This window comes from Anopheles arabiensis, chromosome 3 (genome assembly GCF_016920715.1).
Source record: "Anopheles arabiensis isolate DONGOLA chromosome 3, AaraD3, whole genome shotgun sequence".
Lineage (NCBI taxonomy): Eukaryota > Metazoa > Arthropoda > Insecta > Diptera > Culicidae > Anopheles > Anopheles arabiensis.
In genome coordinates this window covers 2144310-2159701 of record NC_053518.1, presented here as the reverse complement: position 1 = coordinate 2159701, position 15392 = coordinate 2144310, and the positions used below count along the sequence as shown (strand labels likewise).

At 45.9% G+C, this 15392-nt stretch overlaps 3 protein-coding genes across 4 annotated transcripts in view; 1 reads left to right on the top strand and 2 right to left on the bottom strand.

Annotated features, from left to right (window-relative positions):
• Positions 1-13538, top strand: part of LOC120900893 — a 63421-nt gene extending 49883 nt beyond the window's left edge. For both annotated transcript variants that reach the window (XM_040308486.1, XM_040308487.1), the window contains exons 11-12: positions 1750-1825; positions 2875-13538. In XM_040308486.1, the coding sequence (XP_040164420.1) occupies positions 1750-1825; positions 2875-3109 (311 nt within the window). In that variant the 3' untranslated portion in view covers positions 3110-13538. The remainder of the gene's footprint in view (positions 1-1749; positions 1826-2874) is intronic.
• A 469-nt stretch (positions 13539-14007) lies between these two features.
• On the bottom strand, positions 14008-14700 carry LOC120900895 (zinc finger HIT domain-containing protein 1). Its single transcript, XM_040308489.1, has one exon. The coding sequence runs from the start codon at positions 14667-14669 to the stop codon at positions 14196-14198; it is 474 nt and encodes a 157-aa protein (XP_040164423.1). The 5' UTR covers positions 14670-14700; the 3' UTR covers positions 14008-14195.
• A 22-nt stretch (positions 14701-14722) lies between these two features.
• LOC120900896 (general transcription factor IIH subunit 5) lies at positions 14723-15169 on the bottom strand. The gene is made up of 2 exons (XM_040308490.1): positions 15001-15169; positions 14723-14930 (listed from the first exon to the last, which is right to left on the bottom strand). The coding sequence occupies exons 1-2, from the start codon at positions 15033-15035 to the stop codon at positions 14744-14746; spliced, it is 222 nt and encodes a 73-aa protein (XP_040164424.1). The 5' UTR covers positions 15036-15169; the 3' UTR covers positions 14723-14743.
• Positions 15170-15392: the final 223 nt, after the last annotated feature.

The following is a 15392-nucleotide window of genomic DNA, read 5'->3' as shown; positions in this document are numbered from 1 at the left end:
GTTGCATCGTAAAACTTATCGCTCCATGAAAGCCAGAAACCACACTCGGAAAATTGGTGGAAAATAAGGAACAAGGCAATGGGTATGGTGTGGCTGCCTGTTCGAGTACACACGGGTTTTCCACCCGGGTCGTCGTCTCTTCAAGGGCTTCTTCCCCGTAGTACTGCACGTGCCACCGGTTGAGGTTGCGCAAAAAGCAGCCTGCATAAGCATTGTGCACACTACACCTCCTCTCTATCAGTTGGGGTGGAAGGGAAAACGTTGGCAAAACATCGAGCACACACACACACAACAGCCACACTTCCGTTTGGCCTGATGGCAGAACGACGCTCACTTGATGCTTACCGAGCTGTAAAGAAGCGCATGCAAAAGAAAATGTTTTCCACTCGAGCACTGTGCTGCGCTGGTGATGGTGTTGTTGGTAGGTGAAAGGAACGCATTTCCATTCGATGGCAATGTGTGTGTGTGTCCGTGCAGTGCTTCTGTACCTTCCAGTTCTTGCATTCGCTTATCCCGACTCAACAGACAACCTTCTTACATCGTTATTCGTTCTGTAGTTGTCCGGGCCGCTCCTAAATACGTGCACCATTCTTCTGGCTTGGTTTATAATATCGTTCACAATTTGCTTCCGCTGTCGGTTGTACAATCGGTCGTCGGGAGACGCGTTTTGGTGTTTTCCTGCATTGTCGAACGCGCGAATCGTGCCACTCTCAGCGGCACTTTTCCCCGGTCTTTCTTGTTAGATCACACGGGCGCACACTCTTTCTCTGTCTCTCTGTAGTGGCCCCTTGTAGCTGTCGGCAAGTTGCCGTGTTTATATGACCTAGCTCGAGTTGCTGGCACGTTTTTTTGTGCTTTCTCTCACTCTCGAGCACTCTTGAGTTTGTGTACTTGCACACACACTTCCCGGTGCACTTTCGATTGGTGATGCATCGCCAATGTGCTAAAGGCTGCCACTTTCCTGTCGAGACGCGGGTTGGCATCGTATGGGGCAAGTCGGTTTGCTTCTATTCCTCTCCACGTACACGTACACGGTCCTTTTGGTTTTTTGGGGGTTTTCCTCCCCATTCTCGAAATTCACTTCAAAGTGAAAATGGTGCGAAGTTGTCTTGTCTCTTCTTCACCTTCAAAAAATTTTCACTAAAAATAAAGAAGCAAAAACCAACCACACGCTGTCCGGTTGGTCCTTGGCCCTGGTGTGGTCGACAGCAATCGGAAGAATGTCACTTCGAATGCACTCCGAATGGTCATTGAAAAGGCATCGACTACTGTGTGTTCATCCTTTAGTAGCCCGGTGGCCTGGTTTTTGCCATTTACTGCTTGGCCGGAGGTTGGGGGAGCTTTTGTTCGTTCGGAAATGTCTGACCGTGCATAACGGGTCTCGGTTGACCAGCTTTTCATAAACGAAGCCGGTATTGTATGGCTCAGGAACACCGTACCAGCAAATGGGAAGTGTCGGTCCCTCCGTTGATAGTGTCGATGCCGTTGGAATGGAATGATGAATGGTGCTGGCGCGTTTTGGCCTTTGCGTTGGAATGTCGTTTGCTGTCGATGGTCTCGCGGGTGTCGTTTGCCAAAGACCACCACTACTACTATGTTTGCTTCCAACAGGCTGCGTGCTGGTTGTTTTTGAATACAAATTACACACAATGAAGCTGCATTGCATTACTGAAATGAGTTTATATTTCCCCGAAATATGTGAGTTTTGGTATATATTTTTTTTAAAAGCTTTCCATCTTCTCGTTTCAGCACACATAAATCACATCAGACGAATCGCTGGCGTAGACCACGTTGGATTAGGTGCCGGCTATGATGGAATTAATTTGTAAGTGTACATGTAAATAGCGCCTTTTTTACCCAATTTCAAACGTTCCGAAATATTCGTAAAACTAATCTCGTTTGTGCGCCCTCGAGAGATAAACCAAAACGCCTCGAAAGCGGCTTATTAAGCCGCGACCATTCATTAGCTCCGCAAGTGACGAGCAAACGACATACATACACACACACACACACACACACACACACACACACACACACACACACACACACACACACACACACACACACACACACACACACACACACGCACCCAAATCTTTGCCAGAGGCTTCCGGTTGCGCCATAAAAACAGCGCACTAAAACAGCAATAGACACACTATAAAAGCTCAAGGACCCAAAACGTTGAAGACCACTCCGGGACGGCGAGAGGGAGAAAAAAAAACACCACGCCGGTCGCTCGGCCTTCCTTCATCATTTAGCCATCTTGTCGTTTGAGTGTGAAGGATGCAGTTTTCTAGTTTTTTTCTTCTTCTCTCAAGCGAGCAAATAAAAAAGTGATTCCATTCTGGTGTCCCTCGACGAAAACTAAAGCCGGAGAGAGCTCGTAAATTGACCCCCCTCGCCCATCGTTCCCCCCCCCCCCCCAAAAGGACGCCGAGGAGAAGATTCACGCACCATTCGGCGCGGCGTTCGTTTAATGACTGTTGGCAAAAACTCTTTCCGTCTTTCTTTTTTTTGCGATCCATCCCATCCCATAAAAAACAGTGAAAAAAAAAGAATGCCAAAATGCGAAGAAAATATGATTACGGTGTGTCTCAACGCCTCGTATGTCGCGGCTTAATGGGCCACTTTCTTCGGGACGGCCGGGGTTTTCATGCGAAGATCGTGCGAGATTTGTTGCTTTTCTTTCGGGGTTTCTTTCGCTTTGAATTTACAGCCTCCTTAAAAACACACAATGAAAAGCGCCCTTTCCAACAACAACAGTAAAAAAACACGCACCCAAGCGACAAAAAACAGCACCACCGACTCTAACACACATCGATAAATTTTCTTTGTCCTTTTTGTGTGTTTTCTCTCTCTCTCTCTCCCAAACAGCACACCCCACGATCTGGAGGACGTTTCGAGCTATCCGCGCCTGTTTGCCGAGCTGCTGGGCGATGGGTGGACGCTGGAGGAGCTGGAAAAGCTGGCCGGCCGGAACTTGCTGCGGGTGTTCGAGGAGGTGGAAAAGGTGCGCGAGAATCAGCGCCTGTCCGGCGTTCGGCCGTACGAGGAAATTCCCCCGGTGGTGCGACCGGAGGAGCACGCGAACTGCTCCACCAACAGTTAATGGGATGTCCCACCCACGGCGACCCACGGAACTTCCGGTGAATGAACGCGTCACGGGTGATATTTTGCAGTGGTGCCAATACTGGTGGACTGGTTAGGAAAATGATTTCAACAGCGAGCAAAATCTTATTGAAATGCCTTTTTGCAAGGAGAAACGTGTAGAAAACAGGTTCCCAAAGGTAAGCTGCTCCTTCAAGCATTCCCAGGTAGATGGAGGTTAAAATGGTAGGAACCGGTTAAAACGGTAGCGAGAAAGAATGCACCTTCAAGGTGTGCTGGGAGTGAAAAAATGGAACATTTAATAAGCGTCTTCGTTCAAGGAAGACTGGAAAGGAAAATCGGGACATGCTTTTGTTTTTGAGGTGGAAAAATTATGTATACATTATTATTCATTCTGCTGCATATTAGAGCTCAGATAACGTGTAGGAGATTCCCTCTAGAACACGGTTGCATCCCGGTAGAGCACGGAGAGCAAAAGAGAGAGAGAGAAAAAGGAAGAGAAAACACGCTATAGACCATTTATTAGACCGTCGCCATCTCTTCCCTCGACTCCCTCAGCATGTGTACTGCTACTACTACCGTAGATTAGTGTGTACTGGAATTCCCCATGCCTTCCCAAACGCCTCCCCTCTGTCTCTCTCCTCCCCCCTTACTCCCCTTCCCACCGGTAGCGATTAATAAGTAGCGGTGCAAATGAGAAATGGCTTAAAATTGTGCAAAGCGTGCAGGAATTATTATGCACCGCGAATGACAGCCCTCCTCCCCGGGAAACGGGGCACAGGGAACCGGCAGTAATGAAGCGACCGAACCAAAACAAAAAATCCCTTCCCAGAAGCCCATTGCATTTCCCCGCAGTGTCCGCGGTGTGGGAGAGCGTGCATCGAGCGGTGTCCGGTGGAATTTCGGTGGAAAAGCTAATTAAAACACCAACCCAAGGTGATTAAGCATGGCATGGATATACATAAATGCACCCGCAAAGGGGGTAAGAGGGTAAAAGGGGGGCAGTTTTTCGATCTATGGTTGTGGTGTCATGGTTTGTGAATATGTAATCATCGAGGGCACTGAAATTCAATGTATACAGTTCAATATAAAGCCTCCCAAATGGGTGGGCATAATAATAGCGGGCGAGTTTGAATGTGATTGCGATGCAACATTGCGCTATGTTCAATAATTCCATTTGCAGCTTTAATGAGCTTTAAGCTTGCAACTGAAAATGATTGTTTATAAAATAAAACCATCGCAACAACAAAAAAGGGGAAACCATGGAATGGAATGGAATGTTTGCTTGCTTCACCAAAGTAGGTAATAAAGCAACCCAACCAACACGTGTTCCTATCCCATTGGATGCACCTGCTGTTACTGCAAGTGGTTGGCATTAGTGACCCATCTTTCCTCTAAAAAATGCACTAAAAACACACACACACACACGTATACACTTCTCTCCATCAACTGCTTTATGAGTGGGATGCTGTGTTGCTGCGCACAGGATAAAAGCCCCGAAGGATGGTGAACGCTTTTTTGTGTACCAACACAGTGAGCTTCCCGTTTTGATCCGATGCTACGACGCACACAAAAAAAAAATAGGAAACAGCAGAACACAACAGACAAAGTCACTTGAGCTACAACATGTAAAAACACACTCACCGAAGGGGCAACTAACGAAGACGGAAAATGGGTTTAATTAAAATACAAACGACTTGGCACGGCAGCAGGGTGTGTTGTACGGCACTCGGTCTGCTGCGTGTACACACGCTTGTCCCCTTGGCTTGGATATTGCGCTGGACAGTGGCCGAACAGTGGGGCTTCAAAAGCGACGGATTATACAAGCACTGGTGTAACAAATTTCTACTCCTGCACGGCCAGGACAAACGTTGATTTCCCAGGGCTCCTGGACGCTTAAAATCCCCGTTTCGTCACACGTGTGTGTGTGTGTGTGAGAGTGTCCAAGAGAAGATGAAAGGACAATCATTTCCTTGGGGCCAAATAAAACGGACACCAGTGGCGTAAGTGTAGTGATAAAAATATCGCCCGTAAGACAGTGCGCCAGCGGCCCGAGCGCTTGGCACTCTCGCCGAGTGCCAGCAGACGTTCAACCGGGGTTTTGTGTGTAGTTTGCCCTTTCGATCAACGATGATTGCGTCCTAACATGAGGACCGGATGAGAATTACATTATGCTTCACTTTGCATACACTTACATCCTATCTCCGCTCCCTTTTTTTGCTCAAAAATGTGAAGAGAACCCGGCCAATCCCGTTCATCCTTTGCTGAGCGCCCCACGTCAGGATGATCTCTTGTCCAGCTTGGCAGAAGAAAAAGAAGCACTGGGAAGCGCAAAAGCAACATTGGATTAAGTTATGATTAGTAATTGCATAATTAATGAGATTAATTTGAATTAAAAGTGTTCTAAGAGCGAACCCTGGACATAGCCCTGGAAGCGGACAGAATACGTTTTTTAGCAAAAAAAGAAGTGGGGGAAGAGCAACGAAATCCTCCCGGATGATTCTTTCTTTGACATTTTCGGTCCGATCAAAAGTTTCGTCCGGGAGTGTTGCGGCTTTTTCTTTTTTTTTTGTGTCAGTTGTTTTAGCCCGTAATTTAAACTTTGAAGAATTATCAGCTCACGAGTGGGGGGCTTTTGATGAGCCAAAAGGGGTCGTTAAACTTTGGAACTCTTTTTTTGTGTGTCCGTTTTCCACTCGTGACCTAATCATCGGGGCTGACGATTGGTTTAGAATCATTAATTAAATAGCAGCTTTCTCTTTTGTTTATAATCTTTCCCTCAATTCCACACTGAAATGCTAGCCAAACCAAATTGAGTCAATTTTTCATCATTACCAATTATCGATTCGAAGCGCCACTGCCCAAAAGGAAAAGAAAAACCAATCAAGCTCACGATTCACGGTCGCAACGCTTCAATTACTTACAAAATTTCATTACATTCCAATTTAATTGACCTCACGTTTGTCTTCCGCCTTTGCTGGCAACACATTTGCCCAACACCACACCATTTGCTCAGCGCTCAGGAGTGCTTTTTTGCCCATTCCTGCCTCTTCGTCGGGTGGGAATTAATCCACGATACGTGCGCCATGTCCCTCTGCAGAGGACACTCTGCTTCAATTGTAGAGTCCAGAGTCGGTCCTCCCTTCGGTCCAACATTGCAGGGGACAAACACACCGAAACACGAACCAATAAATTAGCTTAATTGAAAGTAATCGTCCAAAGCTTTCGTCCGTGTACAATGAAAACTTGTCGAATATTGTGTGTGCTCGTGTGTCTGTTGTTGTGCTCGAGTAGATTTTACAGCTACAGCAGACATCGCCCGAAAGCACATTGCTGTGTACTGTGTGGCCTGGGAAAGTGTAACGCTTTGCTGATTATTGTAAACTCTACTGGCCAGGATCAAACCCGTTCTGTGCTCCTTTTATAACCCCGTTCCTTATGCTGTGGTAGTTTACGGTATGCATTTTCCTCCCCCAGCGCACGCAACAACATTGTGCTCGATGCTCTTCGACGGTTATGACACGAAATAGTTTGTCTAGAGCTGCATACCGCACACACAAACACAGCACCTTTTGTGCTGTTTCGTGCGAAACGGTTCATCATTATTATGGAAGGGTGGTGGTTGATGGAAAACTATTCCGGGCAAACAAGCACCACACGCCCAACAACCGGAAGCTTGGCCGTGCGGCTGTCTATTTTCTAACAATATATATATATATAGAGGATGCACAAGTTTCCACCGATGCTGTACCGTGTAGCGTGTGGCGAGCGTTTTTTATGGCTTTATTTTGGCTGCCAGTAGTTTGGTCGCCTGTATTGTGTCTCGAAAATGGATTAAACTCGTTCATTCGTGCGACTCGGAAGGAAAGGGAGCGACAACGGGTGAATAATTAAAAAAGTTTTCACATTGTCACACGTGTGCTGCGTGGAGCTTTTTGTGTGCCGGGGGGGACATCATAGCGTTAAAAACAGGTATGATTTTCTCTGCTAGAAATAACTATTTGAGTGCAGCAACTCCCATGCAACACACCGCACTTGAATACAAATCGAGCCAACCTTTTTTGGGAGCCTTTTTATGCGAAATTTGTGAATTTGTACAGCTGTTTAAAAAGGGGTGCAAATTTCATTGTGTTATTCTCTCCCCCCCCCCCCAAACACTATCGATCGTGTTTGACCTGTTGAGATAATGCCTGCAACTCCATGCTGCAAATGAAGTACAAACCGCACCCGTGTCGAGTGCTTTTTGGCTGAGTAAAACCACTCGCTTGAATTGCATGCGGGCTTTTTCGTCGGTGGTTGGCAGTCAAATAATAAACCCATCGAGTTGAAAAGCCTTTCCGTACGCACACACAGGATGATTTCGCATTAAAACAATTGACCTACTTAAACAAACAAATCCGCCGATGATGCCTACACGTGGATAAATAAAATCCCGGCCAAAGCCAAACCGAAGCCGAAATCTCTTCACAATCAAAAAGGCTTCTCCTTCACACGTGTTTGCTCCCATCCATCCACCGTGTGTGTGCATCAGCATAGCTTGAAGCTAACAAAAGAAGTTCCCCCAATGAACCACATCGAAGCCATCGCCAACCCACCAACTTGAGCCCCCGTTATCAATCGTGCCTTTCGGTGCGGTATAAATGGCCACCAGTGTGGGGGGAGAGATGGGGGACTGGCACGAAATATCCACTTCACTTCGCGTGTGCATTGTCGCGCGAAAGAGCGAAACAGAGAATGGCACAACATAATCGTAACAATTGAGTTAATATTTATGATTTTCACGGTTAGTTTAACCAGTCGAATGGAATTCCCGGTAAAAACCCCAATGGTGGTGTGTTCCATGGGACAGTGCAAAGACACCTGAAGCACGTGCGCCCTGGGTCTAGTGGTTGACCTGTCCCACAAGGACGGCGGAGACATTCATTGAAGCACACTCTGGTATAAAAATAAACCAATGGAAAGCTTAAAGGACACGTTTTTCTCGCAGCTTCCGAAACGAGTTGTCGTCGCCGTCGTCGTCACGGCTTTGGCCACTGCCCTTGGGAAGCAACAGGTGGTGTCGGTGGTGGTGTGCCGCCTGGGAGGAATCTGCTCCAAAATCTGAACAGTCGTTCGGATCGTATTCCATGACCCTTTCCCCCTCTCCCTCCCGTTCTGTTCTGTTTTCTACGACTGGCATTCTTGACCGTTTGCCATTCCACGGTGGCTAAACTGTGTGGCTCACAGGTAAGGGTGCTTTTATTTGCTCTCGCTATTTGATGGCGCCGCATCCACACCATTCCACCACCCAAACCGGTGTAAGCTGCTATCCGATTACACGAGACGAAGCGCGGGTGAAAATGAGCATCATAAACGGATTGAATCGGGTGCTACTAGACGAAAGCGCGGTACGATCCGGGCAGGTGTAGAAGCTTCTTTTCAAAATAACACTTCTATGAATGTCTCGTGTCTTACGTTCGATTGAAAATTCCAGTCTCAATCGATTTTGCCCTTTACATTGAGATGAAAAAAGCGACAGCATAGAAAAATATCGCTTTTACAGTCCTTTTTTTGATAGGGCCCCACAAAGAGACTATATTGTTTGGTTGTGGGTTAGTGAAAGGCAAAGGGGACTGAACCGTAGCTGCTAATAGATGGAGAAGCAATTTTCCACAACCCAGTGTCACTTAAAACTGCGATATGGTGGTTCATAATTCAATCAGAAGAGGACACATTCGCAAGCTCGGTTAGTTAGATTGACTGGGCGTCTCCATCGGGAAGCTCGTATGGGTGTAATGAGTCTAATTGAACGGAAGTGTACATTACACGCGAGATCGTTTCGACCTACACACTTGAAAGCTTTAATTATAATTGTTAATGTGAAAAATGGAGATTTAATTGAAAGAAAAAAAAAACACCATACAATGGAAAATTGAAATCTCCCTTTTACATTTTAAATGAATAAAAAAGCTCTCGTTACAAGCAATTTGATAGAGCGGGTTTCCGGGATTGGTTCCGAACTCCTATTAATGGCTCATTTGGTGCACCAAAATTGGCCCATAATTTATTGGATGTAATTCCAAATTGACATTAACGTGGTGGAGGCGCCTTGGTGGTTGACCGCATGGAATCACACGACATGGAAGGTTAAAGTTGAGAAGGGACAGAATAAAATAATAAAAACCCATTAATACCACACCCCAACACCAGGCAGATACATAACACAACATCAGAAAAGCATTGGAGCGCGGGAAAATGACTCCATCGATGGTTGGCTGATGGGTTGGCGGTTGGCGCTTCAACAACAAGTCGCTGTTGTCGATGTTGCCCGACGGGACCCCGTTGACGATTCGTACGTCATAAAAAGCAATCGTCATCGTTCCAGTTCGATTATTCGCCGATTTCGATGGAATTGTGTGTGTGTGTGTGTATGTGGAAAACGAATTGAAAGAAAAGCTGGAAAGTTCGGGTCGTTCTCCGGAGTCTTTCTCTCCCTTTTCTGTGCCCAGAGCGACACGAAGGACGAAATAATGAAATCACACATTCAATTATAACCTTCTACGGTTATTGGACCGCGTTAATTCGCGATCCCTTGTCACTCCCCCCCCCCCTCCGCCGCCGGATGTTTGTCGAAAAGCTTATCCGGTGAACACACACACACACAGAGTACGGGTGTGTGAACTTTCGAACGGAGTTTAATTTCATTGTTGCACCCGGAAGCCGTGACGCGGGAAATAAAACTGCACATTGCACACATCGACGCTGTTCGTTCGTCTGGTTTTGCGTCCATGTGGCTTTTCCAAGCCGGTAGGGCAGTACCGAAACCATATGCAAACACCGGAACATCGGAACGGCGCACCCCCCGGGGGTGGGAAATTTATTATCAATTTGTTTGCCCAATATTCTTGGCCGGGAGCAACTCCAGCTTGCCGGCTTGAGCTATTGAAGCGTTCCTGGGGTGGAAATTCGTAGTGAAGGTTTACCAAAATAATGGCCAAAACAGAGGTGTGCACCATGGTGTGTGTGTGTGATGAAACTGGCCGCGTATGGGCTCGTGGAACTGCTTCACGAACGCTCATTACCATGCAACACGATGCATTTGTTTTTTAGCTTTCTGGGAAGGCGAACAAAGCTGTGGGGCCGCAGGGCAAGGCAACAACACACGCAATAAAACTCTCCAATCATCACTCAGTGTGTGCAGGGAATTACAATTTTCACACAACGTGCAGTACGGGGAAGGGTGGCCTGTGTGTTTGGATGAGGTTTTCGCGCTGCAATGGGCTTTGCTGGAGAGCTTTTGCAGGAAAACGCGGTACGGTAGCTGAAATGCACTTCATTAATGCATGGAAATACAAAAAAAATTGTTTGTGTGTGTTTGTTGTAATATTTTCCACTATCAAAGCAGAAAATTGTTGAGTTTGTTTGAAAAAGCATTATTCTACGCTGCACGTTATTTGCGTTCAGTTATTTATTTTTGATGCGCTTTCATAGTGCAACAGTATTGCCATTTTGCAGCATTTGTACAAATTTGAACAGCGATTATAAGTCTCATTATCGTTGACTCGCAAGCTGATTGCAGAAAAAACCCAACCACCACCGTTTGAAATGAATATTTCCACACCATCACAACACATCAAACCTAATCTGTACTGCGAATAAGCACATTAGTTGCAATTACTGTCCTTAATTAACTATTTCCCAAGCCACAAACACTGATTGAGCCCGGGTTGCACCGTCATGCGCCAGCTGCCAGCGCAAATAATGCATCAAAATTAGCCCGTTTGATGCATTTCCGATGCACTTTTCGGGGTGTGTGCATCCATCACGATGCAATACTTTCCACCGGAGGGGAAAAAAGGCCCAAAAATTGAAATCGGCTGCAAAAATGGTAACCAGATGGGAGTCTGGTTTTGCCTCCCACACTGTACAAGAGGGGGGGGGGGGGGAGGATGCCAATGGTGTACTGGGAAGGGAAAGGAGGAACGTTGGCACAACAATGCTCTCGTAACCATAGGACCAATTAAATGTTATTTACGAAGAAACGAGTGAGCAAACAAGTGAAGAAATTGCCCATAATTTAAACATATACAAAAAGGCACAATAACCAAAAGCTGCGGGGAGATGCGCGAGGAAAAAAAAGGAAAAGAGACGTTGGTGAAAATCAACCCGATAATAGTGTGAAATGTGCCGGCTGACGATGTGCATTCTGACGTGTGTTCGGTGTTTAATTAGAGGAACAACTGGCAGCGGCGGCGGCCGCACGCGCGCGTTTCCCGTTTTTACTTGTTCAATTTGTGGGAGGAAGCGGGAGGAAAATTAAAGGCAAAAACTGGCACTGCACCATGATGGAAGGATGTATCGGAAGGTTGAAAAAGAAAGAGTAAAAAACGAGACGAGATAGGCAGCACTATATCGCTGTATAAATGTATCGCCCGAGGTGAGAAAAGTAGCAACAAAAAAGGGAAGTGTGCTCATGAAAACTGAAACAAAAAACATATTTGTATGCTGCAAAAATGCATACAACGAAACCAGAAAGCATGAAAGCAAAAAAAAGAAACGAGAAAACAAAAGTTTGGCACAAATAATAATAATAAGCTTGCATTTGCGAAGAGAAGGGAAGAGAAGGGAAGGCAGTCTGGAACACGTGTACATTATAAACATATCAGCAACAGTGAACCCCGTGTTATGGAGCAAATGAAGCAAAAATCGGCAACAAAAAAGCGGCGTGTGGTGGAAAAAGCAGCATTTTTAGCCACCGTATGTGGGAAAATGGAAAGGGGGGAAAACGAGAAAAAGTAAACAGCACATAACGAGCACAAACAATTCGATTCGATATCCGGGAAAGTGTGTGTATGACGAAAAAAATGGAACAAATGCATGAAATTACAGTGGAAATATTTTTCACGCCAGTAAGAAAAACATGTGCTAAAAACAAGAGAGAGAAAGCGCGAAAAGAACGCAAAGCAAACAATGCAGTTGACGGACGAGGGCAGCAGCCTCATGCCCGGCTGCATTTTAGTGGCTACTTTGTGGAATGAAAAGTACGGGGAATGATGCTATGGCAACGGACAAAAGGGAAATGGGTGTGATGGGAGGATAACAAGCGAGCGCGTTGCATCGTTCTGAATGAATGTATTTTCAAGAATTTTGTGTTTGTTCCCAATTTCCATTGTATTATTTTCATCCATTGCTTTCGTATGCTTTAATGGGGAAATTTAAAGTCTTTCTTTGCCACTCCTCACCCTTTAGACGGCAACATTAACCAGCATAACGTGTACGCGTTGCCGTCCATTTGCATCCGTGTTTGGGGGCATTAATGGAATCGAATTAAACACGCAGCGGTTGCACTTTGAATGGGCTTCGCCCCGTGTAAAATGTCACCGCCACCCTCATTCGGAGGCAGTGTTGTTTGCTGTTGTGTGGTTCGTTCTTTAACGGCTTTTTTTTAACCCTGTTATTCGCTGAGCTTCCGATGTAGCCAAAGGGGAAGTGGGAAGGTGTGAAGAAAGCTCAACCCGCGGATAACGCGGATTGTGTTCGTGGATGCTTATCCATCCGGATTATGCCCACCCCTCGAATGGCAGGTGTCAGGGCGGGGTGATAAATTATACACCCCACGTGTTTCCTGCGCATTTCTCTGTTGCGCATTTTTCGCATCCCACGCGCAAAACGCATAAAATGCATTTTTGTGGCAAGTTTCCGCCGGTTGTTCAGTGATAGTGGCCGCTCTGTCTCTCTTTTTTTTAAATTTTTGCCATTGGACAACGCACATTTAGTAGCTTAATCGACCGCGGCAATGATGATATGCGTGGCGTGCTTGTTCCTATTGTTGCTAACGCTGCTGATGCTCTCCCTCGCTTTTATTAGTTAAACCCTCGCGAAGCGAGGGACTGTGGAAGTTACCGGGGAAAATAAAAATGTAGGAACAAAAGTGTAGCGTAGCGTAGTTGAAATTGATAGCGAATAGTCCACATTTCCTGAAAGCGTAGATTAAACCTATATAGCTTTGGTAGCGGTACAAAATTACACATAAAAAAAACGCGCGCTTCGAGGAAGCGAACGAGCTGACTGAGCCAGAGGCATAACCGCGAACCACGCACAAAACGAAGGGAAATGTGGCAAATGTGGGTTTGCATTTTATTCAAACGATTCAGGAAATCTGGATTGAAGACCACACTTTTTGTACGACTACTACTAACTACTACTACTACTAATGGCCACTACCCGTACTACCAACCACTACTACTCACCCTATGGATGTCGAACGCACGGTTTCGAAAATGGATTCGAATGAAGGTGCACACTGCAGAATTAAACACAAGAAAAAAGGAAAAGCCAGTGGCAGAATGGGAGGAAAAGCCCCAAAGCGTATAATCGATTTATCAGGGCATTGGAAACGAAGGGCGAAAGAACGAAAAAAAAAAACAGTCCTATTACTAAACTATTAAACACAGAGAATAGAACAAAGCCAGAACAGAGCCAGTTGAGAAAAGTTTCACATGCTATCGGATCTATTATAAAAAAAAGCTGGACACATGGAAAAGGATATAAAATCGAACTCTCCCCGTTCAATGTTGCGCGTTAGTTAGGAAATTGTAAAGAATGGGTACGGAACACTCCACTGCCCCGAGGCAGTGTTGGAGGCACGGGTTGAGAGGAGGATTTAAGATTTAATCGCAAAATGTTACTTGTTCGTTGTGAGGTAGACGACGAAGCGAAATGAAACGTGTGTTTAATTGGTTTTTCAGTTTAAAGATATATATATAAACTCGACAAATATACAAATAGAATATACATACACACGCATATGTACGATCGCTAGTGTATCAAAGGAAGATGCACACTTCACTATTCAAAACGGAAGGAAAAGGCATGGGCTGAAATTACAAGCGATTGCAGTGCGGCGACAGCAAGAACGTGTACCGTGTTTAGACAATTCAATAATTTTTATGTCATATTTAGGATGCCAAATAAACATCATCAAATGGAGCAAAGCGCTGTGTTTGTGTGTGTTTTTCCATTAAAGTTATGAGAATTGATTTCAGTTTATTACAATATACCTTTCCATTCCGGCACACTCACTCACTCACTCACTCACGCTAAGTCCTCTAAGCGGTCCATTTCAAGCACCGCGTGTCCTGATGCGTACCCAAGCACCGTACGCAGCAGTACCGCGTCCCGCAAGCCGTGCACGTGTAGCTGGAGGGAAATCCACACACCGCACAAAAGTGTCGCTCGGGCAGCCGGGAAGCGGGTGCAGCGGCACTGAAATAGTTTGGCGGATCCGGTCGCTGCTGCCGTTCCTCATCCAGCAGCTGCGGAAACGTTTTACGATACTTTGCGCGATAGTATTCGGCCCCTTTCGTGCGGCGGTGTTTCTTCTTGCTCGGTCCGCTGCCATCGAGATTGTCGCTGAATTTGGGCACCTTCTTCGACATGACCAGGTCTGCGTGCGGGTCTTCGTGGAAGTTGTCCTGCTCGAGTGCTTCCAGCGCTTTGCGCGCGCGTCGTTGGCGTGCGGCATCGTCCAGGGTTCGCTTTTTGTCCGCCTCCCGGATACGTCCCGATTCGCGACCGGCCATCTTGTTGGAGTTGAGTTTAAGAGACTGTTTACGGGTTGGTAGTGAGTGCTACGGCTTCGGCAGGATGGTAGTTTTTAAGCTTCTTTCTCGTGTAGCGGGAAGCTGATGCGATCCATCAAATCGTCCACGCGGGCTTGCAGTACTTCGACGATTTCGACCGAAATGAACAGGTGCTTCTCGTCCAAATCTTGTATGATAAACTTCTTCCCCAGTGATTGCGTTTCGTCCAGATGGAGTAGGAATTGTTTCATAGCCGGATCACTGTGGAGATTGAGGGAGAAGCTATTGAGTAGGAAGGTAGGTATTCAGGGGGAAAAGTGATGATTCTTACCATTCAACGAGCACGCCTTTCATAACATTCACCATTGCTGAGTAGTGTGCGTTGTTTTATCAACGATTGCACGATAAACTAATCGCGGAAAGATTGTTATTTCACCAATTTATTGCATCGCAGACAATGTAAACAAACCGCTCGCACACCGCTGTTGACGGAACGAAACGTCAAATGGGAAATGTGCAGAAAGCCAGGTTAGGTTGTTGAATTTCTTCACCGCCATGTTGAATGCCCAGTATTGACGTAAATGTTTTTATATGAACTACAAAAAAAAATCAAAATTTCCGTGATGTTAATAAAATTTCAATAAACTAAATAGCTATGTTTTGTATGATAAGCTCTGAAGAAAGGTAAAAAACTCAGCTTTCCACGCCTGTGCAATGCGCGAT